We start from the raw sequence: 26,653 nt of genomic DNA, 5'->3' as shown, positions 1-26,653 counted from the left end.
CAGAAACAGTTGCCCAAAGACATACAAGGGGGGGAAAGAGGGAGGAGAAGGAGAAGCCTACGTCTATTGCTCCAGCCTATAGACTGGAAGAACAGCCCCCGAGGAGCTTCCTACATGTTCACAAATGGCTCAATCTATTCCTTTTCTGTCAAAGAACTTTATATACAGCACAGTTAGTTGCAGGTAGGGAAGATTTTAGCTCCAAGAAATAAATGTTTAGCCCTTACTAGAAAATAAAGTCACTGAGGATTTAGCATAGGCTATCTGACTGTTTGAGTGGAAACACCACGAAGAGATTAGTACAACCCCATTTTTTTTCTTTTTTCAGAGTTCAGACAATTTTAACATTTGAAAATAAACCTCATAAGAGGTACTTCAGCATACCCTAATTATGGTTTGTTAATGAAATTCTTTTTATTCAGCAATCTCCAGCCTCCAACTTCTGAGAGGCTGCCTGGGCAGAGATGAGCAGCAGAAAACAGACAAAAATAAATGAGTAACGTGGCAAGTTCCAGCAAAGAACAAAGGTGAGAAACAGAAAGGACAGAAGCTGTTATAGGTTTAAAGGTGCAGGGGAAGACAAGAGGCATAGGACTGGCCATTGGCTGAAGAATGAAATATCGAAGTATACTCCGTAATACTATGAAGTAAAGAGAAGGGCTGGCACAAAGCAGGTTACAAGAGCAGAGATGAGGGTGGTCGTATAAGAAGCCCAAGAGACAGAAAAGGTTGTAGATTTGTCAGTGATATTAAAAGTGGGTAAGAAAAATAAACCACAATCTGTAAGATAATACTAGAATAGAAATTCAGATGAGGTTAAAAACATAGCTACAGCATCTGATTCAGGTCTGCAAACATGTATTTAAGTGACAGTTGAACGAGAAGTCTTCCATGCAGAACAGACCAAGGAACAGAAGTGGACAGCATGACAGAAGTTGCTTAACAGTATCTCAAAGAGCACAATTCATTTTCCAATTCAACATCACTCTTCAGTTTGAACCAACTGAAAAAGCATTTCACATTTCATCCTTTTCTCTGCATCTGCTGCAAGTCTGATTTTAAAATGGCAGACAGTGTCCGACATCACACTTAATGAAAGTGTCACGTTCCTGTAACAGAGGTACAATTCTTGATCTACATTACAATGCACTACTGATAACTTTGGAACTGGCAATAAAACAGAGAAAAAAAGGTCAAGGCAAAAAAAATCCAAAGGAGAAATAGTCCACTGGCATACACAGAATAAGTCTCTCCTCTCCTAGCTTTTTCAATTCCCTCCATCAATACTAAAATGAAAACAAAAGAAACACACCAACCTGCGCACCTATTCATAGAGCACAAAAGGAGAACACCACCAAAGGTTTCTCCACAACTTCTGCAGGGGTTTGAAAATGCCATTGTAGTATTGCTGGCTTGCAAAAAGGACAGCAAATTCAGTCTGAACTCTTTAGCCACAGGACCAGCACATTCAGCCTTGTGAAAAGACAGTTTATGTGACAGCTTGGGGAAAAAAGGAGCAGCAGTTGCTCTCCCTCTGCAGTCATCAGAGTGATAATGTGCTGCTGCAGCACACAGTGGCCATAGATGAAAGCCAGTGCTGGGTCCAGTTTTTTGCAGTACCCAAGATTCTCACACCCACTTTCCAACTTTCTCAGAAAAGGAAAAGCAAGAAGACAACATTAGAAACCAAAGAAAACTCAAGCACTGAAGGATCCATCCTTTACAGTTTTTCTACAGCTTTGTGTTCTCTGGCTAGTAGCTGCACAACAGGAACGGGAATCTGCTTGTCAAGCCATTGTGCCCTATTCATTTAGATCCCCATACCTTGATTTTCAGGGGAAATACAAGTTTACTAGACATGGTATTTAAAAAAAAAAAAAAAAAAAAGGCCGCAACATCCACAAATTTAACTTGATTGCTTTGTCTCTTACTGACTTTAAAATTTTTCACAGTGTTTTTGCAGTGAGTGTATAGCAGGTCTGATCAATGTGGGACTATCTTCTGCCTTATCGGAATGTAATACAGCTGCACAATAGAGGACATCGCAGCATATTAGTTCCCCTCATGCCTGTTGTCTGAGAAATAATAACTTTTGTTTGTCACAAGAAACCTAAACTCAGTTGGTAATATTACAGAAAGACTGAGAAGCTCACTTAAGATCACAGTACAGCTGCAGAGTTTCATAGTTTAAAAACAAGTGCTCTAGAGTAAAAACGCAACAAGAACAAATAGTTCAATATCTTTGAGCGAACTCAAATTCCTGGGAACATATTTCATTTAAAAAAAAAAGCGGGTATTATCCTACTCTCCTGGTGCATCCGAAGCTGACAAGATGTGCTGGCTTGATGATCCTTTTCCATCTGCTTATCTTACTAATAATGCAACATGCTCAAGAAATCCTGCTGAAGATACTGCCTACTGCCAATCTCCAGAGGCAAGTACAGTGACATCCTCCAGCACAATACTAGAGCAGCCAGGAGAAGAAACAAAAATCATGCTTTGTGAGAAAGAAAGAAATATGCTAGACCAATGCAAGAAGTAATGTGGAGAAGAAAGAGAAGGGAAGAGAAAGTGAACGTTGCAGAATAGTTTGGGTAGGGAGGACAACAGAAGAGGAAAAAAATCCAAGATAAATTTTATGCTCAAGAAAGTAGTTACTCCTTAATCGCTACTGTCTTAAAAGTAATAGATATAAACGTGCTGAAGGCATAAAAAGTCATCTCAGTTTTCCTAGTCAAATGATGGAAAAGTAGAAGAAGAAAAAAAAAAAGAAAAAAGTATGCTTTCAACATTCTCAGTCCCAAGACGACTACAAGTTTTCCACACAGTAACTGAGCTGCTCCACCTGTTCAGAAGAATTGCAAAAATTTTATTAGAACTGCTCCCTATGACAAGTTTGAGATTCTTTCTTCAGCAGCTTTCATCTTTCTACCCTTTGTACAGAGACTAATGGTAGTGCTCTGCCTTATACTGGGGCTGCTAAAGTTTAGAAAATGAAAATACTGTTTTCATGGAGGCCCCAGTCCACTACAAAGTTTCAAATAGCCTTTGGTTTTGATGAAGTCTATGGATATTTTCTGTGTGTTCTAATTAATGGCAAATAAATGAATAATTATTGATACTGAAATCAATATGTAAGAACTCCAGCTTCATAATTCAACATATTTTTCTCATTGAACACACTTACCTACAGCAAGCCTTCTGATCTCTTTACATTTAAAAAAGTGAAATTTTAAATTCATTAAGAAAACATCTTTTTCCCCAAGACAAACATCTTCCTGATTTGCCTCATCTGAAGTAATAAGGACAATCTTTCAAATGGCATACTTATAAATTCTCAAAAGCAGTGCAGTGCAAAAGGCCATCTCTGTAATTGACTTGAAGAGGTGAGGAGGAGCTTTCAGTTGTAATAACACCCAGCAGAAAGCAATAGGAATAGAGTATTTTCTGCAGCTGCCCTGGAAAGGAATCAGGGAAGTAGGTATCTTTGTGATACTGCTAACGGTGAGGAACAGATTATGGTGTGGATGGCTACCATAATCACCTCAATCAATTATATTCTGTGCTAAACTGGGATTTTATTAGCTACATTCTTTGAGACTTTATTTTTAACTAATAAGTGAAAATTCTGCTCATTACCTAGAACTGATTGCTAATTACCTCACCCAGTGCTACACTCTAACGAGTCACAGAACTTTGGCATTGGTGCTAAACATTAGTTCTCTATTTATATGGTAATAATATTCACATTTATATGGATTATAGCAAGGACAAATTGGAGTAGCTCTGTGGTCTTAAGGGAGTATGCACAACCAAGACTGATTCATAGCATTTTAAGAACATATAAGAACAAAGTTGACTCACTAACATTTTGAGGATATCGGTCCATGTAGCTTTGTGTTTAAACAGTCACGGCAATTCACTCCACAGCAATACAAGTGTTTTCTGAGTAAGTCTGTCTCATTACAGAAGTGATGAAAGTTACTCAGGGTATGGCAGGGGAAAAGCGATAGCTGTGCATTTCTTGAGTGCTTTAAGCACTGAAGAACTACTGTCATTGATCTGAGCTTTTACAGAGGATCAACCTATCCCTCTTTCCCTTTGGTGAAAAAGCTTCTCCCTTCTAATCAAGTCAAACACGTATTTTTCTTTTCTATCTCTACCTTCTTTGGAAATTATTCCAATTTTGTTTCACTAAGGCTAGGAGATACTCTTTTATTGGCATTCCACTGCAGTCTGTACTTTTTTTTTTAAATCTGTATAGGAAAATACTTAAATACAATGTTTCATTCTAATAATCTAGCTGCAATGTCTTAAGCGTATTACCATTGCTAAACCACATAGCTTTATTGATGCTATGTGGCAAAAATACCCAAACCAAACAAAACCAGTCACTATTGCTTTTGCTAATGGGAAATTAGGGTGTTACCACTACATCAGAAATGTGATGATTCCTTCTAAAGATTATCTTTTCATACACAAAGTAACATACAATCTTGGGCTTGTTAAACGATCTATACCATTTTTTTAAAAAAGAGAGAGAGAAAGAAAAACTGAAGGGGATTATTTGTCCACTTATAATCATCTAACCCTAATCCTGAGGTAGTCCAGAGTTTCCAAATGGACTTCAAAGCAAATGGGAAGACAGGCTACCAAAACTTCCTTAATCAGCCCTTCAAAGGGACCTAGGGCTTGATTCATAAATGGGACATAACATCTGTTTAACATTTTGCTGCTCTGATTTCTTGCAGAATTCACCACTTCAGAAACTACCTGAGGTTCCTTGAACATTCACTAGCAGAGCAATGTGTGCCAAACTCTTCCAGCTCCCACCTCAGCATCCAGCTCCCAGTGACGCAGCATGAAGGAACTACATTCACATATAAATGGGTGCTTCATCTGCAGCCATAGGTATTTATGTAATTTAGGAGCAGTGGAACAAGCTCCAAAGTGAGAAACCGAAACACATGCTCTTCCCTTCTCTTACTGGTGTGAAAATAGTATTTTTAATAGGAAACAGGATTCAACTGCCTGTTCTGGTATGGAGAGGATCAACGCGAAGCAAGGCCTTTCTGCCAAAGTGTCTTAAATACGCATTTGATCTTTTTTTCTTAAGGATTTATATTCCAACACTTCCAAAAAGCTAGTAAGAAAGTACTCAAATTTGTACGTGAGTCTCTTTGCATATAAAGACTGCACTGGCAGATACACAAAACATGTAAGTGCCAATTTTCCAGGAATTAAACAGAGTAAAACACCCTCTCCTCACCATGCAGAGAAATCTTCTACTTTCCAGAACACGTCTCACTGTACAACAGGATCTGATTGTATGATCAGTAATACTTGTGTTTTCACCCCTCAACAGCCTATGAATCAGCTCTACAAGTGTTTCCAGCATAACATTGCCTAGCTGTGATTTAGAGGTGGAATAGGATTGCTCTACCAGACATTACACTCCATGGAAGGAGAATACAGGAAGGCTGCCAGAGCCCTGAAGTTGGAACAGTGTCTGAAAGTTACTCTAAACGCCAGGGCAGCTAGAATATTTCATTCCTCTCTGTTTCTTTCCTTTTTCTTCCTGTGAAATTTCCACTATGCAGCCCAAGTAGTCTCATCATTACCTGGGGCTGTATCTATGTACTGGGCCTAATTAGTTAAAAATATAGCACTGAATTCTTCCCAAGTCTGCAATTAAGACACCACATTAATCTTAGTCAATAACTTCATTCTGCTTGTTTTTCATCCTGGAATAAAGATAAAGTGATGGACGGGTAGTCCTGGAGCCTAATCCTCTTTAATCCCGCAGACTCTAGTCTAAGGAAATGAGGCATACTTCTCCTTGCTGTCCTGCCATGTCTCACCCCTGACTTGGCGCAATCGGCTCCAAGAGAGTGCTGATTAGCATCTATGCTCTTTGGTCCTCATCAGTTCTTACTACCAGAAGTTAGTAACCAATTACACAGTTAGCTAACCACTAGCAGCTGAATAGAAACTATCAGCTATTTTGACAGAGATTTGATAAAAGTGATCTACAAACCATGGCCACAAAATAGCGATGCAAACCTCAGGAGCTCTGTATCTCCATGATGTTCAGTCATTCATAACCTACAAAGTATAAGCTAAAACTCAACCCTGATGGTGGACAATGGGCATAAGTTTTAGCACAGCTAAGTTTAAAATGGGGTTTGAAATAATTGACCTCTTACTGGTTCCTTTATTAAGACAGAAGAATTCCACAAAGATACAAGCAGGGACTTTTACCACATTGCAGACTCATGTCACTTTTGTGCCACTTGAAATCAGAGCTCTGTTGTTTGCTTGCTAGACCTTTTAATTAGTCATGGCTTTTGGAAAGCCTAAATCACCCTGGTGATGAGGAAGAACTAGTAGAGCGAGGAAAGAAGGCTCAGCACCTTTACCTGCATGTACTCCGACTCCTGTCCCTCTCCTTTCCCACACTGGTGCACCCACGAAAGAGGATGCGAAGATGAGCTCTGCCTGCTTTAGAGACGCAGTACTGCTGCAGTCCCAATGGATGACAGCTATTCTGAGGACTTTGATGAGCTCGGTGTTTAAGTGCTGCAGACACAGGTGCAAAATACTCGATTCTGAATGCAAATCATGTACAGAAGTTAACTAGCAAGGGCACCAGCTGCAAAATTTGACCACTGTGAGTACAGTGATTTGGATCGGTTTGACTCTGCTCTCTTATTCACCCTTTATTAATTTTGTGGTGAAATCCAAAATAATATCATTCAGCCTTTGCACTGCAGTGTATTAAAACTGACTTGCAGTTGTTTTAGAATTATTTCCACTTCCATATTACAGCAATGACAGCCTACCACATTAAAAAAAAAGAAAAAAAAAAAGGACAGGAGGACTTACAGAATTGTCTTTCACCAGAAGAGCACAGCACTGGATTCCTGCCAACAGCATTTTATGGGGATTCCAGGCGACAGAATCAGCCCTGCGAAATTTATAAACAGAGAAAGGGAGGTGGAAATTGCACCTATAATCATGGGTACTGGAGAATAAAAAATGGCCAAACACAATCCAGGCAGACATATCGTATTTCCCATTTTTTCCCACACACACCCCCATAGGTTCAGAAATCTCTCCAATTAATAACAGTATGTGTTTTGGAAAATGCAGCTCTTATGGAGGCCAACAGGTCACACAACTTCCATCTCAGGCCCTGGTAAGTGTGCCCATGAACTAAATTGACTTACCTGTGGATGCCATGAAGAAGTCTGCAATGCTTCCTCGATATCAAAGCCGAGCCACCCCAAGAAGCCTGTTGGAACATTTATAGAGCCAAGACAATATTATCTGTATAAAACTCTTTTGCTAATGCTTCAACTAACAATTTCTGAAGATGTTTTATCTAATTTAAAACTTAGTTTACTACACAGTCAGTGGGCTAAATTTTGCCTTTAATATCATCTACTGAAATTAAGATGGCAGCCTGGGGCTATGCCTAAAGTAGAGGAGCTGATGGTTTGTGCCACTATGTGAGTCACAAACTACACTGTGCCTTCTGTGGAAGCAAGGGCATGAATTGAAGGGTCCTTGCATAACCAGACCCATTCCTGCTACTGAGTCAGAGATGCTACCTTTCCCGCAGCCTCAACCTAAGCAAAGAGAGCAGAAAGCCCCATCTTCTTCCCGTTAGCCATTTCCTTTCTGAGACATTCACAAGGAAAACAGGAGAGAATTATAACCTCTGCCAATTGCAAAGTCCAGGCTCAGACTTTGCACAGAGTTTGGATACGAAAAGCAAAGTCAGTGAGTAGGCAACAGCAGCATTTCTGTTACCAGCAATCCAACTGATGTTAAAAGGGAGTAAGATTCACCACATCTCCCCTCAGGTCATCTAAGAACTAAGTGTGTGGTCTAAGAGTCATTTAGGCCTTCTCTGTAGTGAGGAGCTTTCCACTGAAACTCCTTATCGAGTGTCATCTTATCTATCCTAGATACCTGACTTTGAGTGACACCTTTTGCAGATGTCTCTCTCTACAGGCTGTAGAAGGAACCCAGACAACAAGCTTTTATTACACAAGTTTAATTTCTGGGCAACTGGAGTCAGGGAAGGTGATTCTCATCCATGAATTTTGCAAGGATCAGATTTCACCCACCAGCTGCTGTGAATCTTCAGTCCTCAAACAACAATATTTGTCCACAGGGGCAGGGTGGAGAGAACACAAAACATCAGTAGACATGTCATACAGGGCATTTGAGAAATTACTATTAAACATGAAAAAAAGGATTTTCAATGTTCATGCAGGCAGAATCCACTTAAACAAATTCCCTGTGAAATAAGCAAGGCTCCTCAAAGACATACAGGAGGCACCAGTCCACCAAACACACCTGGTCTCAGCTTATTTAAAAAAAAGCTTCATAAACCTTGGGCTAAGAAGAAGAAATCACAGATGTGAAGATTCTTGATCTAAGCATGGAGAACACATGCTTGTTTGACTTTTGTTCTTTTTTTCCTTGAAAGAAACAGATGTGATAGTTGATCTATGAATTTAGCATCAGTATTTGCTTTATAGGCCATACATTAGGAATAAGATCTGCTATCTCTGGGAGACAGGAACAGTAAAGGCTCACAAGGGAAATGAAAGGTTAATAACTTGTTTTAACACGTGTTGTTCTCATTAATGCAGTACATTCATGCACCACATCCTATTTTATGTTGTCATGCTCACAATATCCTTGCTGAGGAAACGGCTGCTGCTTAATCTACAGGTGGGACCTAGGGCAGGAAATTATTTGCTTCAAAGTTCACAGTAACCCTGTGGCAGAACCAAACTTGAAACTGAGTTTCTCCAGCTAGCCCAAATTAGCCGTGTTATGGGAAGACAAGCAAACTGATCTTCCTATTCATAGACAGATTATACTCTTCTCCTTCTATGATTCAATAAAGTCAAAACAGTCACTAAATTATTCCCTGATTTTCATAACTCATAATCAACCCATTGAAATATAATAAATATTTAAAAAATTTGCATCCAAATGTGTCTATATTTGAAAAAGTTGACATTTTCACACTGCCTCTGAAAAACAGGACTAGAAAGGCCCTTAAGAGGTCATCTCAACAGTGTGCCGCCCCCAAAGGCAGGATCAGCCACACTCATCTGATTTCTGTCAAACACTTGTCTTTTCTAGAGATCGCTAATCAATGAACACACCTGGCTTGTGATCAGCATCAAAGTGAAAAATAAGGTGCAGAAAGAATCAGCAATTGCTGCCTCCACAGCACTATTGGCATTACTTTCTGCCTTTGTTTTAAAAACTACTGCTGGAGATCTGGAAGAGAGGGATGATAGTACTGGAGGTCCAGGCATCTCCACCACCTTTCAATCTCTCCTTGAGCTGCAGTACTACAAGATGAATTTGTGCTCCATGCTTCTTTACCCAGTTCAAAGATCAAGCACTTAGAATCCAGCACTGGCAAAAACCAAAAACAAATGAGAAGGCACCTAAGAAGATTGGGAATCACGGGTTTTGTCTGTTTTTAAACACCTCTAATGATTGAGGCTGTACATCTTAACCACTTAATTTTTGTTTAACTATACCAACCTTAAGGATTTAAAATGTCAGTCCTAAACAGTGTTACCTCTTCTGATACCTGCAGTGGTCAGGGGAATAGATTATTGCTTTTCTGTTTGCAGCAGCTTTTAAAGCATCTGTAGACCGTTACGGATTGTCTCTTCGTCTTTTCTAGTTTAAATAACATCAGTGCTTTCAATATTTCCTCATCGGTCATAATTTCTGGGTACAATTCTGTTTATCCTCACTGCTTTACTTTTTTATAATCTTTCTCCTGTAGGTCCTTAACCTTCTTGAAATGCAGCTTTTTATTTGAGCACAATGTAGATAAAGCAGATGGAGCACCAAGCAGAAAGAGACAATTATTTTATGTATCTTCTTTATTGAATTCTGAAAGACATTTAAACCTATTTGAAAATGCTTACTATCGCTGATTTGTGACGTACTGCAAACCCCAGATCTTCTTCTGAAGATCTGCTGTCTAGCCAACAATCCCCAGACAGTGTTTATGCAGTTGATTATTACAGCTTAAACCTAGAGCACTATCTTTATTGAACTCTAGCCTAGTTTTTCCACTTTTTTCTCCAAACTGTCAAGATCTCTTTGATTTCTAACCCTGTCCTCCCACTGCCTCTTGCAGCAGTTTTATGTCATTTTCAAATTTAGTCAGCGTATTCTTTTTCGTTATTAATGAAAATACCAGATAAATTCTAACCTAGAATGGACCTTTGTGGAATCCTACTCAACATTTTCACCCCTTTCAGCAGTGAACCACTGGTAATTGCTCTCTGAGTATGATTTTCCAGCCAGGTTGTCACTCACTATCAAAGCTGCATCTTGGCAATGTTTCTCTGGCTTTCAGATGAGATATTACCGAGACACAATAAAGTTAACTGCTTCTCCTCCATCCATGGGCTAGAGAAGGAATGTAAATTGATCAAACTAGATTGATACATTTTGTTTATGACAAATCCAGCTGACAGCAATGCAGCGTAGCTCAAAGCATGAAGATAATTATTATAACTGTGTCCCATGCAATGTAATTGGTAATTAGGTATGAGAAAATTACTGTGTTTCATATGCAACAAACCGCTTACAGCTGGAATCACAGTGTTTGCAGTGTGATTAAACTAACTACCTAAGCACAGTCTAATAGGTCAAACCTGATTTTCTGTACTGGTCTAGCCATAGGAAAAAAAGTCAAAGTAAGGACCAGCAGGGAAGAAATCCTCATACAGAGTATTTAAAGCTACATGAACATAATACATGACATACATAAGTGCTGCAGCTTGAGTGCATATTGATGATGCAAAACAAGTCATTAAGAAAGGCATCATAGATGTACGATAGAGTGCAATAAGCAACTGGAATGCATGTATGAATACTGTAATGTGCACAAAATAAGCCTGGTTATAGTCTCTGCACTTAGGCTGTTGAATGGCTTGACTGCTGAGACAGTTTGGACTTATTGGTATTATCTTCTTAAAACAACTTTTTCCTTAACTCCCTTTTCCTGTTTAGGTTTGTCTCCCTGTGAGAGCTTATCTGCTATTTCTGACTTTATTGAAATTTATCTTCCTGAAGCCCACTGATTTTATGTTGGCATTCTCTCCTTTGCCCTTCCTAAGAATCATGAGCTTTATCATCTCATATTTAATGAAAAGAGTCTCCCCAAGGCAAACATATCAATTTTCAGGATCAGAAAATATTCTGAAATGAGATACATCAGTGTAAATCTGGAAATAACACCACTGACATTCATATAAGATATTTTTACAAACAGCTCTTCAGACCATTTGCAGTAGAAAATCCTGATTCCCACCAATTATACACAAACAGTCCTAAATTAGAAAGAACTTTCCCTGGTTTTTAATCTTTGTTTTAATTGTACTGTATCTTTTTTTCCTCCAAAGTTACAGCAGGCCCAAACAGCAGTAGTCACTCGCTATAACTCAAGACTGCATAACATGTAAATCATTCAACAAGAAGCCAGGCCCTTCAGAGGAATGTAGATCCCCAAAGCTTTCAAAAATATTATATTCTTGCCTATAAGGCTAGAAGGAGGTAGGTAGGCTTGCTTAAAAGCAAAGAAAAAAAATCCAACTCTTCACTATGTTTCTTGTACACTCTTTTGAATGGCAGATGCCTAGTGTCACTGTTCCTTTTCACATATTATTCTAGTAAACCTATTTCTAATGGTGCTGTGAGTGAAAAAAGGTCACATTATGAATTACAGTCTGCTTATGTTACCATAGCACATTTGTACATACATGTATGCCTGATGTCACTTACGTGGAAAGCTTTCAGTCTTTTCCCCATACCCTGTTCTCATATAAATACAGCTAGAAACATTAAACAAAAAATAAAGAAACAGCCATCCACTCAACTTTTCATAGAGGGTGAAAGATGGAAAAAATATTGACAGAACTCCTGAGAACCACTGAGAGGTTCATAACATGAATCATATCTTAACAGAACGATTGGTCTTCCAAACCGTAAACCTGATTTATTACTGGACATTTGTCCTTCTACTGGGACTCAATTAACATCTGACAACTACAGTCACTGTTCAAAGAGAAAATTAACTTTCAGATATTCCCTGACATTTTTACCTCAGTTTAACATGAGGCGAAATTGGAAGAAGTTAATTCTTTACAAAACACTATTAACTGCCTATGAATTATATAGTTCAAAATATGGCCCAGGGTCATCCCACCTAATTTTAGTTATCCAGCTACAGGGAATATGTTAGGAGACTACTCATTGTCCTCCTACAGCCATTGGAGATGACGCCAGCCATGTCTACTCAACTCATTGAAGATCCAACACAGATTCTGAATACATCCCTCTTTCCCCCGACTATGCGCAGACATGCAAGAGACTAGCGCCTAACGTGAATGCTGCACTTCTGCTGAAAATCTGCTGGGTCGTTCTCATCAGCACACAGCCATGAGGAGGCTCTGCAGACACTTTAAATACTAGGGCTAAATTCTGCATCTTTGCCTCCAAGTCAATAAGAAAACTCATCTGACTCACACATACAGCGGCTTTATATATTAATGCCTGGGAGACATTTATTTGAAACACACATCGGTGCCTATGTGATTTTTCTTTAGATACTCAATGTTAAACAAACACTTCAAAAATTTAGAGCAGGTCTAAAAATCTCCATTGATGTTGCTCCAGATTTTCTCAGTGCTCCATGGCTTTTAATCTAGCCATTCTGGATTTGTGGCATTGCAATTATAAAGAGAATGCAATTTCAGAAAATATGAAGAGACCTAGTTTTAGAAAAATACATTTACAGCTAACTCTTTCAGGTAATAAAAAGTCTCAATGATTATTCCAAAAAGGTTCATGAACGGATTTGAATATCCAAACCTTAAATTGTAAAGAAAGTAGAAAAGAAAAATTTCTGAAGAATTTAGGAAAACGTGGGGAGATCTACAGGAAACTCAAACCTGTAAATATGAAACAGAATAATTTACAACTAGTGAGTCACAAATATACCTTTATTTTAACCTGTATGAACCGTACACCACAATTCTAATGTGTCCATTCTCCAATAGAATGTGGAAAGAATCCGAAGTTATATTTGTATATAATCACACTTGAAAAATTTTTAGGAGGTAGCAAGAAGAGAAATTCATTTTTAAATTATTTTGAAATATAACCTGACAATGACAAAATAGCTTTGACTGCTTGTCACAACCAAATTATTTGCTGTTTTTCAGCACATGTATTTGCTGTTTTTCAGCACATTTGCTGTTTTTCAGCACAAATCAGAATGTATTTCTGTTCTCTATGCAAAAAAAAAAAAGTTATTAGAGCCCAACTTACTTCTACAAAGAAACATCAACATTCAAAGAAAAATAGCAATTATAAAAAAAGCAATGCTAAACAAAACCACACCGTATACAAACTCACATCAACGTGAAGCCAGAGGCCATGCTTTTCACAGACATCAGCGATTTTATCCAGAGGATCAAATGCTCCCAGCACTGTTGTGCCTGCTGTAGCACAGACAAGAAATGGTGCTGACCCCTGCAATAGGATTCAAAACAAAATTGTCATTTCCTCCAGTATAGCTGCAAAGCTAAAGTATAAAAAGGTCTAGGAATGTAGGACAAAGATGCGACAGTTCACATTTTAGTCTCCCAGCAGAAGACATTTCATTTAAAAGTGCTGACTCTTTAAAAAAAAAAAAAAAAAAAACAAAAAAACACCAAAAACATTTCCCATTTCCAGTTATCACCATCCCAGGGCAGATTTCACCAGCTTCAGACTGTTTTGACAGATGCTAGTTTTGTCAGGATCAAAACATACCAGCTATTTAACATTTCTCTTTATGCACCGATTTTCATTTCTCAGTCTTCCACATTTTACTACCATATTTGCTGCCATTCTGCCGAATAAAATAAAGCCGCTGGCTCAGCCAGCAGGCTACCCATGCAAGGAGAGGGCTCATCCCTCTAAGGGTTCCACCTGCGTTGTCTCTACAATGCCCCTATTCTCTGCCTGGTGAAGAGGAACCTTCAGTTAGGGAACAGGATTTGCCTTCAGCAGCACTGGCACACACTGCGACTGGGACAGTCATCGCTGTCTGACCCCCGTGCCTGATGTACAGCAAAGCACTATTCTCTTGCTCTCACCCCTGTCTAGAAAATTGGAAGGGCTGTAGATGGTAACTGAACATCAGGAGAGAGACCACTGGAAATCTCAGACAGTTTTAAGGTGGGATTAGGAAAACTATTGTCAGGCTGCAGTCTCAGACAACCATCACAAGCCATCCATTTTGTTTGCAGTGGCTTTGCTTGTTGCTTTCCCATTCAACTAATAGCATGGGGGCAATTACAACAGCAAACTAGGTCACGAACCCTGGCAGATGTATGTGCCTGTGGCTGTGCAGGAGCAGAAACTGAAACAATGAAAAGAATTGGCGGAGTCTGTAACTACTACATGAAATTCAGAGTATCAGCCCTAGCAATGACTGTGCAGCCTCATTTGCTGGTAAATGCATGCTGAAGGAACTCCTCTGCATGTTTCAGCATCTGGCCCAAAGAATGACAAGGCAGTTACTGAAAAGGCACTAAAGTTGTTATTGAATTGTACAGTCTGGGATCCCTGGAGTTCATTTGCAGTGAACTAAATCTCTCAGATGATGTAAGTCTCTCTGCTGATGTAACTCAATGTAGCTTCACTGAAATCAGACATCAGCTGAAAAATCAAACTCTACAAGAGTCTTTGCAATTTGATCTCTCTTTTCTCTTGTTTTAAGTGTTGCCACTTTTAAATATCTACTACAGAGACAGACAGGTTTAATTCACATTTACACTCTGACAGTTTTATCCTTCTCTAACAGTGTAAAAGACTTAGAATGGTGCATAATTATGATTTATTTGTATTTTAAAATGTCTTTACAAATTGCTAAAACAGTGAGAAGTAACCTTGGAATGAATTTAAATTAATCCCGTACATTCACAAAGAATTACCAGGCTATAACTCACTTCTTGGTCATTCATTCCTAGCACAACTTACAAAATTCAGTCAAATGTAAATGCCAGCCTGAAGCACAAGTACAAAACACACTTGCAAGTGAGGCAAAGATGTAACTGCTGCACTTAAGAGTTTCTGTTAGCATTCTTAATTTTCTCCCACACCTACATCAAAGTCAAAGCTCCTCCAGCAGCCAGCAGGTAATATGACTGAATATGGGGCAAGTCTAGGATCTCTACAAATTCCAAAGATCATTACCTTTGCCTTTTTCCCCACAAAGAAGGGAATTAAATTTTTATTCTTCTTGAAAATATACTTAAATAAATCTTCCTGACTAAATCCTCTTAAAAGAGGCATAAGACTCTTGCTACTCACAGTCAGTGATCATTTTGTGCTCCTACCACTAGGAAATACATCTTCTGTTGTCTAGAGTCATTAAAATATTTACTGTAATTCACTGAAGTGTCCTTCTGTAAGAGTTGTAAAATAGCACTTTATTAAGGACAGACACACTTACTGAAGCTCTGGTGAAATGGAAACCTTCCAATATACCTGTAACTTCCATTAAAATGCAAGTGAGACAGTGTTTCTCCTGTAAGAAGAGCACTTAAATATAGAACATTTATTTCTAAATTGCAGAGCACCATACTAAGGCTAACTTTCTTTTTTTACATCATAAATGCCAGATGATTTTTTAAAAATAACTACTAAATTTATTATTACACCAACAAAAAAAAAAAAAAAAAATCTGTTTTTTTAACAGAAAAGTGCTCATTCTCCCATCAGCCTGCTTCCTCTTGCTTCATTTTATTTCAGTCCTTTTTTTCTTATCATAGAATACCAGGTTGGAAGAGACCTCCAGGATCATCTGGTCCAACCTTTCTTGGCAAAAGCACAGTCTAGACAAGATGGCCCAGCACCCTGTCCAGCTGAATCTTATAAATGTCCAGTGTTGGGGAATCCACCACTTCCCTGAGGCAATTATTCCAAGGGCTGATGGTTCTCACTGTAAAAAATTTTCCTTTTCTGTCCAATTGGAACCTCCCCAGGAGTAACTTGTACCCATTACCCCTCGTCTTTTCCGTATGACTCCTTGTAAAAAGGGAGTCTCCATCTTCTTTGTAGCCACCCTTTAAGTACTGGAACATGGTGATGAAGTCTCCCCTAAGCCTTGTTTTGTCAAGGCTGAACAAACCCAATTCTCTCAGCCTTTCCTCATATGGCAGGCTTCCCAGTCTTTAGTCATCTTCGTGGCCCTTCTCTGGACCCTCTTCAGCCTGTTCACATCTTTTTTTATAGTGGGGACCAGAACTGAACACAGTATTCCAAGTGTGCCCTGACAAGTGCTGAGTGGAGTGCAATAATGACTTCTTTATCTCTGCTGGTGATGCCCTTGCTGATGCAATGCAGCATCCTGTTGGCTTTCTTTGCTGCTGCAGCACACTATTCTCTCATGTTGAGCTGCTTGTCCACCAGGACCCCCAGGTCCCTTTCCACAGAGCTGCTCTCCAGCCAGGTAGATCCCAGTCTGTGCTGCACTCCTGGATTATGTTTTCCCAGGTGCAAGACCTTACACTTGTCCTTGTTGAACTTCATAAGGTTCTTGTTAGCCCACTCTTCCAGCCTATCCAGGTCCTCCTGCAGGGTGGCTCTCCCTTCTGAAGTGTCCACTTGCCCACTCAGTTTGGTATCATCAGCAAACTTCATCAAGGTACACTTGATCCCATCATCCAGACACTTATGAAGATATCAAACAGCGTTGGTCCCTGGGGGACCCCACTTGTGACTGGTTGCCAGTCTGAAAAAGAGCTATTTACCACCACCCTCCGGGTTTCACCTGTCAGCCAGTTCCCCACCCACCACATAGACCACTTCTCTAGACTGTAACACATTGGTTTCTCTAGGAGGAAGCTGATTCTTAAATGGATAAAGTACAGAGGTCTTCCATGGATAATGCAAAGTACAGAAAGAGGCAAGCAAGAGAGTTTGCTAGGTAATTAGAATCACCATGTATCAATAGTTATGCTATCTAGCATGAAACTCAGAGGAGATGGTTGTTTGTCAGAAGATGTATCCAAATCAGGTCTTAGTGAAAGCTGTTGTGGCCATGCCAGTGCATGACAGGACAGCACTGCCTTGGGTTTTCTATCAGCCACAACAGTAGGGTTTCCCAAGGTAGGATTCCATGGTAGGCATTATCGACACCACAGACATTGCACTAGCTACTTGGTATTCACAGATCGTGGACTACGGGCTGAGCTCTGCATCCTACTGCTCTCATTCACAAACTGGAAGTGAGAAATAAGGTGAGCTAACCAAGCCAAAAGAAGATGCTCTGTGCCTTAGAACTCACATTCAGTCCTCCAAGATCTCTAAAATATATTATGTTGACTGTAGTAAGTACTGTCTTTCAGGTTGTGTGAATGTATATTAATGTTGTCTAAATACATACATCAGCACATTTCCAAATGCTAGCCTTTGACTTTCTACTTTGCAAAGTCCCTGGGGGAAAAGAGGCACGGGACAGAATCTCTGCACTCTTGCTACAATACTAGAAAGGACCAAATTTAGCATTTGTAGCTCATATAATAGTTTTAGAGACTAAGCCACATGTTACAGCTCTTGCTTACTGCAAAGGATAGAGCAATATCTGCTGTAATTAACTGAAAAACCTACAGTTTTCATTTACCGATTAAGGAAAACAAACACTGCATCCATTTAAAAAAGGATCAAGGTCAAAAGAAATCCTAGAAGAAATGTGCTAAATACTTCAGAGCAGTGTTGTACTGAGGACTTTCATTAGTAGTAAACACCCTGTGGAATTTTTCTCCCTCATAAAGAGTGTAGTACCTAGAAGTTTTGGCTTGTTCCACAAGTTTGTGGCGAACAGATTGCACCTGTGAGAATGACACTGGTACATTAACTGCCCTATTTTTAAGATTTCACTCACTCTTAGTTTTCCTTCCTTTCACTCAGACACAAGCACACAGTCTGCATACACTTCTCTTCTCTCCTTCATGCTCTCTCTCCCCCTCTCACCTCTTTCCTGGCCCGTTGGACTTGTTTCTCCAGTTCCTCAGGTATCATCTTACCTCTAAGGGACACAGATTTAAAACTTTTTCAGTTACATTCAAATAGGTTGGTTATGTACAGCACTACTGCATTTTAAAAATGCTCAGAGACCACAGCCATGGCTTTTGCTTTCTTACCTTTCATCTGTTTTGATGAAGTAAACATTCTCTGTACCAATACCCAGGAAGGAGGCTGCCTTCTTCATGGAGTAATGACACTGTAAATGAGAGAGGCACGAAAAAAAAAAAAGTAAGTACACAATTAAAACAAAAGAAAGAACTTCCTTAGCATAGGGAACAGTGACACTGAAATTAATGTAATAGCAGCTAACAATCACAACAACAGCATATCCTAACACAAAAAGCAAACTGACAAAGCTACACAGCACCAAGACCATCTTGTATTTAACAATTAATAACACACACTGAAGACTGGGTAAAATAAAAGAAAAAAAGACGTACACCATGTTTAAAATGTGGGCTTAAAAAAAATAAAAAGCTCTATTTGACACAATTTTTTTAAAGCTGGTTCTGCATTAGAATGAAAAGTAGAAATTTTGAAGTATCATCTGGGAAGAATTATTAATCGTTTCAAAATGTTTTAATAGAACTGAGTGAAAAGTATTAATGAGTGTAAGAGTTAGGAAATGCATGAGAAGAAACATCCAAAGGCCGTTGAACTCAACACCCTAGAAAAACAGCGAGGTCTGAAAGTCCAAAAGCACCACTCCTTGGAAACCGGACCCTTAACTAGGATATATCTTATGATATATTGAAAGCCTCTACCACTTTATCTTTGTAATTTTTCTATATGTTTTCTCTGAACATCAGATGTTGGCCACTGCCAGAGACACGATACTATGCTAAACTGACCCTTGTCCTGATCCAGTGAGTCTGTTAATAGGATCAAGGAGCTCAAGTCCCAAGATTTACCAGAGCCTTTAGATGCAGTACATTTGGGACTGCCAAGGCATTCAAAGCCCTGTCTCTGCAAAAGAACCTGAAAATCTTGGTGTTTAGACACTGAGGTTGTTCATATGAATGTGGATCTTAGAAGCCATTACAAAAGCAGACTTTAGATAAGACTTAAGCAAATCTTCAAAAGTCTTTAAATAAATATGGATTTTGCAATAGTTTCCAGTCTGGACCAGTCTGCATTTTCCAGAAAATGAAGTTACTATTTCAGCAAAGTATTTTAGCTAGGTCTCATCACAGAGGCATCTTTGAATGATTACAGATACACGCAGCCCACTTCTCACTTTACACTAAAGGGCATTAGTGGATGAAGCCTGTGAAGTGAGTGTAAAAGAAGAGGCCCCTTCACCTGCACGAAGGATGTTAGAAATGGGTGTTTATTCAATCAGAATGCGGTAAAGTGGCTCTGGTAAGGAGGATACTCAAGACCACAGTCCACTCTCTACTTTTTACAAGCTTTTTTCTGTCAAACAAATATTGAAGGTCATATCTTACCGTATTTCCAACATCCACCTCTGTAAGTTAGGACCTACTCTACTGTCTATACTGTTATTCTAGCATAACATTTTGTATTACTCCAGAATAAGAGTATGCTGATCTCTGCTTAATCTATCTTCAAGATAAGCCTGGGAATTCAAGACACAGTGATCTTAATCTGAAGATACTTTTAGATGTCAAAACCTAAAAATAACCTGAATAACCTGCAGCATGCCAAATCCCTACACACTCATAGCAATGGAGTCAGTTTTGAGAGTATGCAGCATCTCATAGGACTACACAGTTCTTCTCAGAATCAAGATCATCCAAGCCTTGGATTATCACTGCTCTTCTCAAAAAAAAAAAAAAAAAAGCCTCTTCTTCAAATTATTAGTGAAGAGTTAAAATAACGCATGCTCGAGCAACCATGAAGATGTCTAGAATTGTTACTTTTCATACAGCAGGTGAAGCCAGGTGGTTAATTAATTCCGTTTTCTTCCAGAGAGTTCACACAAATGCAGTTACTTAATTATGAAAAATGTACAACATTTTAGTATGTGGGTATGAATATATTAAGGGTATTAAAGCCTGTCACGCGTATTTTGATGAGACTGATCATCTCAAAGGGCTCTTTTTCTTTTTGACAAGAAGGTTTCCCCCACCATCACCCACTTTTTAAATAAAGTCATACAAAGACACTACTTGATACTATCAGGTAGTTTTAAGAAAGCTTCATTTTGTAACATGACACATCCACAAAGCCTTTAGGGCTCATTCATTTAGACTGTTACAAGAATAATAACATACATAGGTGGATAATTAGTCTTACATTACATCAAATTACATCAATAATGGTAATAATGATTATAGAGTGGCTGTGTGTTACTCAGTAGAAGTTTGGAGATGTTTTCAACGGATTAGTGAATCACTTAAAATACAAGTTGCCTCCATCACTGATTTCTATCCATTAGGTTCCAATGAAAGGTATGAATCACCAGGAATAATCAGATTGCTCCAAACTGAGAAAGCAGCAGACCTGCAAATTCAGTATACTAGTAAACAGGCAATCACTAAATGTATTTTATTACAAAAAATGGTATGGGAGACTGGGAGAAAGATAAAAGAGGCTGGAGCACCTGAGAGATTATACCAAAAAGCAGAGGAAAAGAGAAGAACAAAGGGAATAACAAAACAAAACAGACTGCAAGATACATTATTTCTCGCCTCCACAAGTACTTCTGCACCTCTTGGAAAATTTTGACAGAAAAGGGACAAGACATACTACTACATAAACTTGGAATATGCTTTCTTTGATGAAAAAGTAGTCTTTCAGTTATATTGATTGAAAACACACAAGAATTTCTTTTTTTTTCCCCCGCTATCATTACTAGAAGCCATTATGCTAAATTACACCGCATCATTTTAAGAAAAAATACACCAGAGAACATTTAGCAGCTCCAGTCACAAGTGTCAACTAATTCACAGTTCCCTTTCCAAACGAAGGGAAAGAAATATCCAGATAAAAGGTATTATTTGTATCTAGATTATATACATAATTTTAAATAATAATTTTAAATACTGTGATTTCAGATTACTCTTGCCATGTCTTTCACAGTTTTTTTCATTTGGACACATTATTAAATCTATAGCCATTTGTAGTAAGAAATTAATGCCTTTGAGCACAAGATCAAATCGCAACAGTGCATTTAAGATGTGCTGCTGTATTATTTTAACTATAGCTAGACATAGTTTTCTTTTCCTAATAACATTTGCAAAGACAAGGTACTTTCCCTCTGTGCTCATTAAAACAGAAGATAAATTTGTATTTTCTTGATCTTGAAAAGTTTCCTAGAAACACGATTGCATAAAGCAATTACATTATTATGAGATTGTTTTATTACTCATTTTTGTCTGTTGTAATTTCAACAGGGGACGACATGGTGAGTTAATGTTGTGTTCTCTCACTTTATTACTTTCATGATCAAGTTGCACTGGGGAGGAATTTAGTTTCATTGCATCTAAAAAACTGCTCGTATCAGCATGCATATTTCAACTGTTTATACATACTCTTCTCCCCTCAGTTACCTCAAATTTAGCACATTTCTACCTTTCAGATCAATGCAATACTTTCTTGGGTCAGAATAAAGTTCAGATGGGACTCAAATAACAAAAAGTGATAAAAAGGTGGGCTAACTACACCTGTATTTAGCTCCCACAGAGCCACAAATCATGCCTCAAGAAAGTGGGATATAACAATTTCTCTACTACTGCTACTGTCTCAAGAGGAATCACTCTGTAATGGTCCAGCAAGAGAACTATGAAGTAGTAGCACAAACAGTGTTCATTGTGTATTACCGTAATTTTAAGTAGCTAATCATTTTACTTGCAGGAACAAAGAGCCCTTTTGTTCCTGAAGGCCAAGCAGAGCACGTGAGGACCTTGGGTACGCTATTCACCTCCATGTTATCCAAGAATGTACAGCCCCAGATCATGTAATATTAAGTCACTGACAAGTCCGTGCATTCCCCTGCTCTACAGCAAGGCAACTCTTCCAGTCTGCCAAGTGCCAGACTGAAGCTTTGGGACTTGGCAACTCAAGGCAAAAATAATTTCATTTGAACACAGTGTTGAAGCCAAGCCCTAAAACAACACCAGTGCCTTGAGCAGCCATGCGTTTTGACTCCTTGTTAATACTCTCAGTTCATTACAGCCTCATGGCTTCTCCATACTAACACAGTTTGCCTGATTCACTTCAAAGAAAAACACAGGTTGTTAACTTCCCCAGGATCATTTTTTTTAATCATTTGCCTGATCAGTGCAAAACAGGTCTATATCCTTCAGGACACACATATGCACAAACAGAAAAAAAAAAGCTCAAAATTAAAACAAATAATAAAAAATGAAAAGTGTGTGACACAAGCACTTATATACTTACTTTCAATGTGGGCCATTTATTAAACATATTCTCAATAATATGACATATCTGAACTAAACAAACTTCCAAAAGGCAATGTAACTTGGACCCAGTACAGGTGGATCTCAACTAAGGATACATGAATATGTACATCTCCCTCATAACCATGAATAAATACTAGATATTTTAGATGATAGTCCCAATATCTAGCTACTAAAAATGGCATTTTTACAGCAAGTGATTACTGAGTACAGAAGACAACATGGTTTTGTGAATCAAGCAAAGTATTAGAGATCAAGAGCATTGCCTTACAAATAATTTACCAATTTATTTTTCCTGGTCAGTTCTACGTTTTATTGTTTTGGTCTTTTTGGTGAAGCAAAGATACCAAAAAAAAATTTATTCTGTGAGTCAAATAAAATTTATTTTGTCATTAAATTAAACACTTGTTTGTTTTGGAGTAAGAGACTGTACTTTTTATTTAAATCTTGCAATGAAATCTTGCAATTCATGATAAAAATTCTATGTGCTTCATCTCAAAAAGCATTAAAAGAACAAGTTTCAACCTCATTTTTTTCCTCCTTAGCTATTTTTAAGATGTAATATGATGGGTTAAGTATGAACTGGCATGTCATTTCATAAACACACTTTTCAGAAAGAAAAAACTGAATATATTTTGCCCAGAAAAAAAAAAATCCCTTTATTTAGGACATTTGGATTCCATTCCAAAATATACGTGCCGTCTTGGACTACTTATGCAACGCCTTCATCCCTGAAGCCTCTTCAAAATAAGCCTCTCTTGTCTACTTACACTGCAAACTGTTTTGGAGCATAAACTTAAGAGCCAAAATTATTCTAGTAACTTTATACTCCCTAGTACAACAAGGTTCTCACTTCCATTGGGACCTTTATACAATGGAGTCTGAATTAGTAACAACTCTGTATTAATCAAATTACAAACTCTTAAAATTGGAGGGACAGGTGAGAGAAAAAAGCCTCTAAAAAATTAGCTTCAGAATAAATGTATGAATATAACTCAATTTTCCACTGGCAGTTTAGACAGGTATTATTCAAAAACTATAACACTAGCCACATATTTTCAATTATTTAAAGAAGAACTGTCTAAAGAACAAGCAGGTTTTTCCAAAATGCTTTATGGTGGTTTTGGTTTACTACCACAGCCAGTCTGTATTCAGACTTAGGGCAGAGTAGGAGCTGCAGAGAGGCATCTCACAGGTCCACAAGTGCTCAGCTTAGCACAAATTAAACCTGTAGGAAAAAAACTTTGACGTCCAAAACCTACCTATGATTCCTGCTAGTCTTTATGCTGTGGGAAATCAAATGCTGCAGACTTCCACAACATCCCATATACATTCTGCTACAGGTTTGCCCCACGTACAACCTATTCTTATACCAGCAGCTTCCAAGAACAGGAACATCTGTGTTTGTGTTCTGCAAGCAAGGAAGCTTCTGCAGGGAATTTTACCATCAGACTTCTCTACTTAGCTCCAATATTCCACATCATACACTGGTGACAAATTTGTTGTGCCAGTGCCCCATCAGATATGCAAACAATATAATTTTGCAGCCATTGAAAAATAAAGTTCAAAAAGCTTTTTTTGTTTTGTTTTTACCTCTTCCGAAGTGAACAGGACTAGTCTTGGCAAACCTGAAAGCCCTTTTTCCTTTATCTCAGGACAAAACCTGTATCTTGCTAAGTTCATAGCGTACATATTAGAAACAGAGCCCCCTGCAGAAAGAGACATACAAATACCATGTTAGCACCTGTCCTGTGTCTGAGTGCCTGACCTATCAAGGCAGGGGGGGGACAACACAGAATTAGCCTATAGATGCATGCATCATAGCTTGTTTGCTCCTCAAAAGCCTATAGACATAAAAGGAACTTTGGGCTCTGCAGCATGCATGGAAACAGAGCTGGTTGGAATACTCTTTGGTGATATTTCCTGAAGAATAAGAACCATGCCCAGACAGAGCCCTCCTCAACAGAGGATACCCTGCAACAGCTCCTTCCCATTTACTCTGAAGCAGTGCCAGTTCAGCTGCCTGCTCCAAGCTCAGCTGTGGCCGCACCATACAGAGCCTAGGCCATCTCTTGGGCAACCCCATCTCAGAATATTGTGGGGAGAAAAAGGCCATTGGGCGGGAGGAAGTGAGTGAAACTGCAAGGTCTGCAAGGTAAGATCTGGACAGGTTTTATTCACTTAAAAGAGCAAAATAATAAGAAAAATCTTTACATAAAGGTAGCACAAAAAGGTACAATTCATTTATCTTTTGACAGTGTCTCAGTAAGTTTTAATTAAGTAATTCTGCAGTAAAAGCAAGGATTCTATTGAAAATATACATCAAATCTGATGTGAAAAAAAATCCATACCATTAATATATTTTTTTAAAAAATGATAGGGGATCTTAGTTTATTTATTTTTCTACTACTCACATGTAGGCCAAAGTTACTGATTTTGCTTTGGTTTTAGAGGGGGGGTTTAAATCCATTTAGTCATTTAATTTCTCTTCTCACCCCAAAATTAGATAGAAAAGCTTCACATCTAGCCTAATAATTTGTTATCTGAATAATCTGTGGACTAATATTATTATGCTTTATTATTTCCATACAGTGGGCTGAAATGCTGCTTTGCAGAACATTTGAAAACTGTGGCTTATCAAGAAGCTTAAGAAATATTTGTCTGGTTGCCTTTATCAAAACATTTCAAAAATCTATCAAAACTCAAAGGAGTTAAGCTCATGACACTCCCACCAAGATAAACTCTGGCTCCCACAGTTGATAGGCAGGATACACACATCAGTGCCCTCAGGCACCACCAGTTGGTGTCTAGCTTGTACATCAGCTCCGTGTCTGTCAGCCAGTTTTACTTAGTCCAATGAGGCTGTTGGTATTGTTGTTAACAAGGTCAGGAAGGGCATCAGTTACAAACAATTAATTTCCACATAATTATATTTAATACAGAACTGTTTTATTCATCTGCTGATCAGATTCACAGAATTATTACTAGAAACATGATAAGAATAAGCCTGGATGAAATTGTGTGCATCACTGGATTTTTGCACGCATTCTCAAATATTCTGCACAAATCAAATGTTCACGAAATTACTGTATTAGTTGATTTACAGCAACTTGGCTTGAAATCTAAACTATTCCTACCTGGATTAAATATGCCATCACCTTCTTCCCAGCCTATGAACTCAATCATTTTCTTGATGACTGCTTCTTCCACCAACAGAAACACAGGCGATACTTCATATGTATATCTGAACAAAAATAAGAGCATCATGATTGGTATTAAGACTACAGAACTCATGCCACAGAATATTGCTAAAACTAGATAAAGGTTTCTCGCACCTTTCTCTAATCTATCAGAAGCTGACCACCATCAGCAGTAAAATCCTAAACTAAAAACACTATGGATCAGACACAGTAGAGCAATTGCTTAGTTCCTGACAGCATCACATTGACACTTCCACTCTCAAATTAATACATCAGAGTTTGCTTTTAATGTAGGTCACACACTTAAATTTCAGCTATAATGATCTATTACAAGCAACAATTACTTTTTGTTTTGGCTTTACATTTGCAAGTAAACAGTAGACAGGTAACCATCTGCATTCAGCTCTGTGCAGAATACTTCAAAGGAAATTAATAACTGAGTAAGTCTGATTAATTAATTTTTATGCACTAAGTAAAAAAAAAAAAAAAAAAAAACTAGGTTTAAAAGTGTTGAAAAACAAAGATCTCTCCTCTTAAGCCCCACCTCACAAACTAGAAAAAAGGCTTCATCAGCTTAGCCAAGTTTCTGGTGAACTATTCAGCCAATCCAAACTGTTTTCTCTCCCAAATTCCTGCACAATTCCTACCTCCCCTCTAACACTGAAAACAGAAATCAGAAGCAGGGGAAGCAAAAGAAAAAAATAAGCTGTTATTCCAATACACATGCTAATTCGTCATCAGGAGAACAAGAACTACACTTACACACTTGGGTTCAGTGCTTCTGTAATGAAACGGGCTGCTAACGAGTAATAATCTATTCCAGCATACAGCTGATTGAAAAATCTTGGATGACCTGAAAATACAGATGAAAAGCAAGCAGTGACAGGATATACATGAAAAGAGAATATACAACAGGCCCTCTCAGCT

The 26,653-nt window shown here is 38.4% G+C and overlaps 1 protein-coding gene across 1 annotated transcript in view; it reads right to left on the bottom strand.

Annotated features, from left to right (window-relative positions):
• Positions 1 to 26,653, bottom strand: part of GADL1 (glutamate decarboxylase like 1) — an 85,013-nt gene that overhangs the window by 44,118 nt on the left and 14,242 nt on the right. Inside the window, exons 4-11 of the mRNA XM_068405041.1 lie at positions 26,489 to 26,579; positions 25,664 to 25,770; positions 24,120 to 24,235; positions 18,258 to 18,337; positions 18,088 to 18,142; positions 13,480 to 13,596; positions 7,230 to 7,294; positions 6,886 to 6,967 (exon numbers count right to left, since the gene is read on the bottom strand). Coding sequence (XP_068261142.1) covers positions 6,886 to 6,967; positions 7,230 to 7,294; positions 13,480 to 13,596; positions 18,088 to 18,142; positions 18,258 to 18,337; positions 24,120 to 24,235; positions 25,664 to 25,770; positions 26,489 to 26,579 — 713 coding nt within the window. The remainder of the gene's footprint in view (positions 1 to 6,885; positions 6,968 to 7,229; positions 7,295 to 13,479; positions 13,597 to 18,087; positions 18,143 to 18,257; positions 18,338 to 24,119; positions 24,236 to 25,663; positions 25,771 to 26,488; positions 26,580 to 26,653) is intronic.

The sequence above is a fragment of the Nyctibius grandis genome, chromosome 7, assembly GCF_013368605.1.
Source record: "Nyctibius grandis isolate bNycGra1 chromosome 7, bNycGra1.pri, whole genome shotgun sequence".
In the NCBI taxonomy this organism is placed as follows: domain Eukaryota; kingdom Metazoa; phylum Chordata; class Aves; order Nyctibiiformes; family Nyctibiidae; genus Nyctibius; species Nyctibius grandis.
Note: the sequence above shows the minus strand (reverse complement) of the source record. Positions and strands in the feature narration are given on the sequence as shown.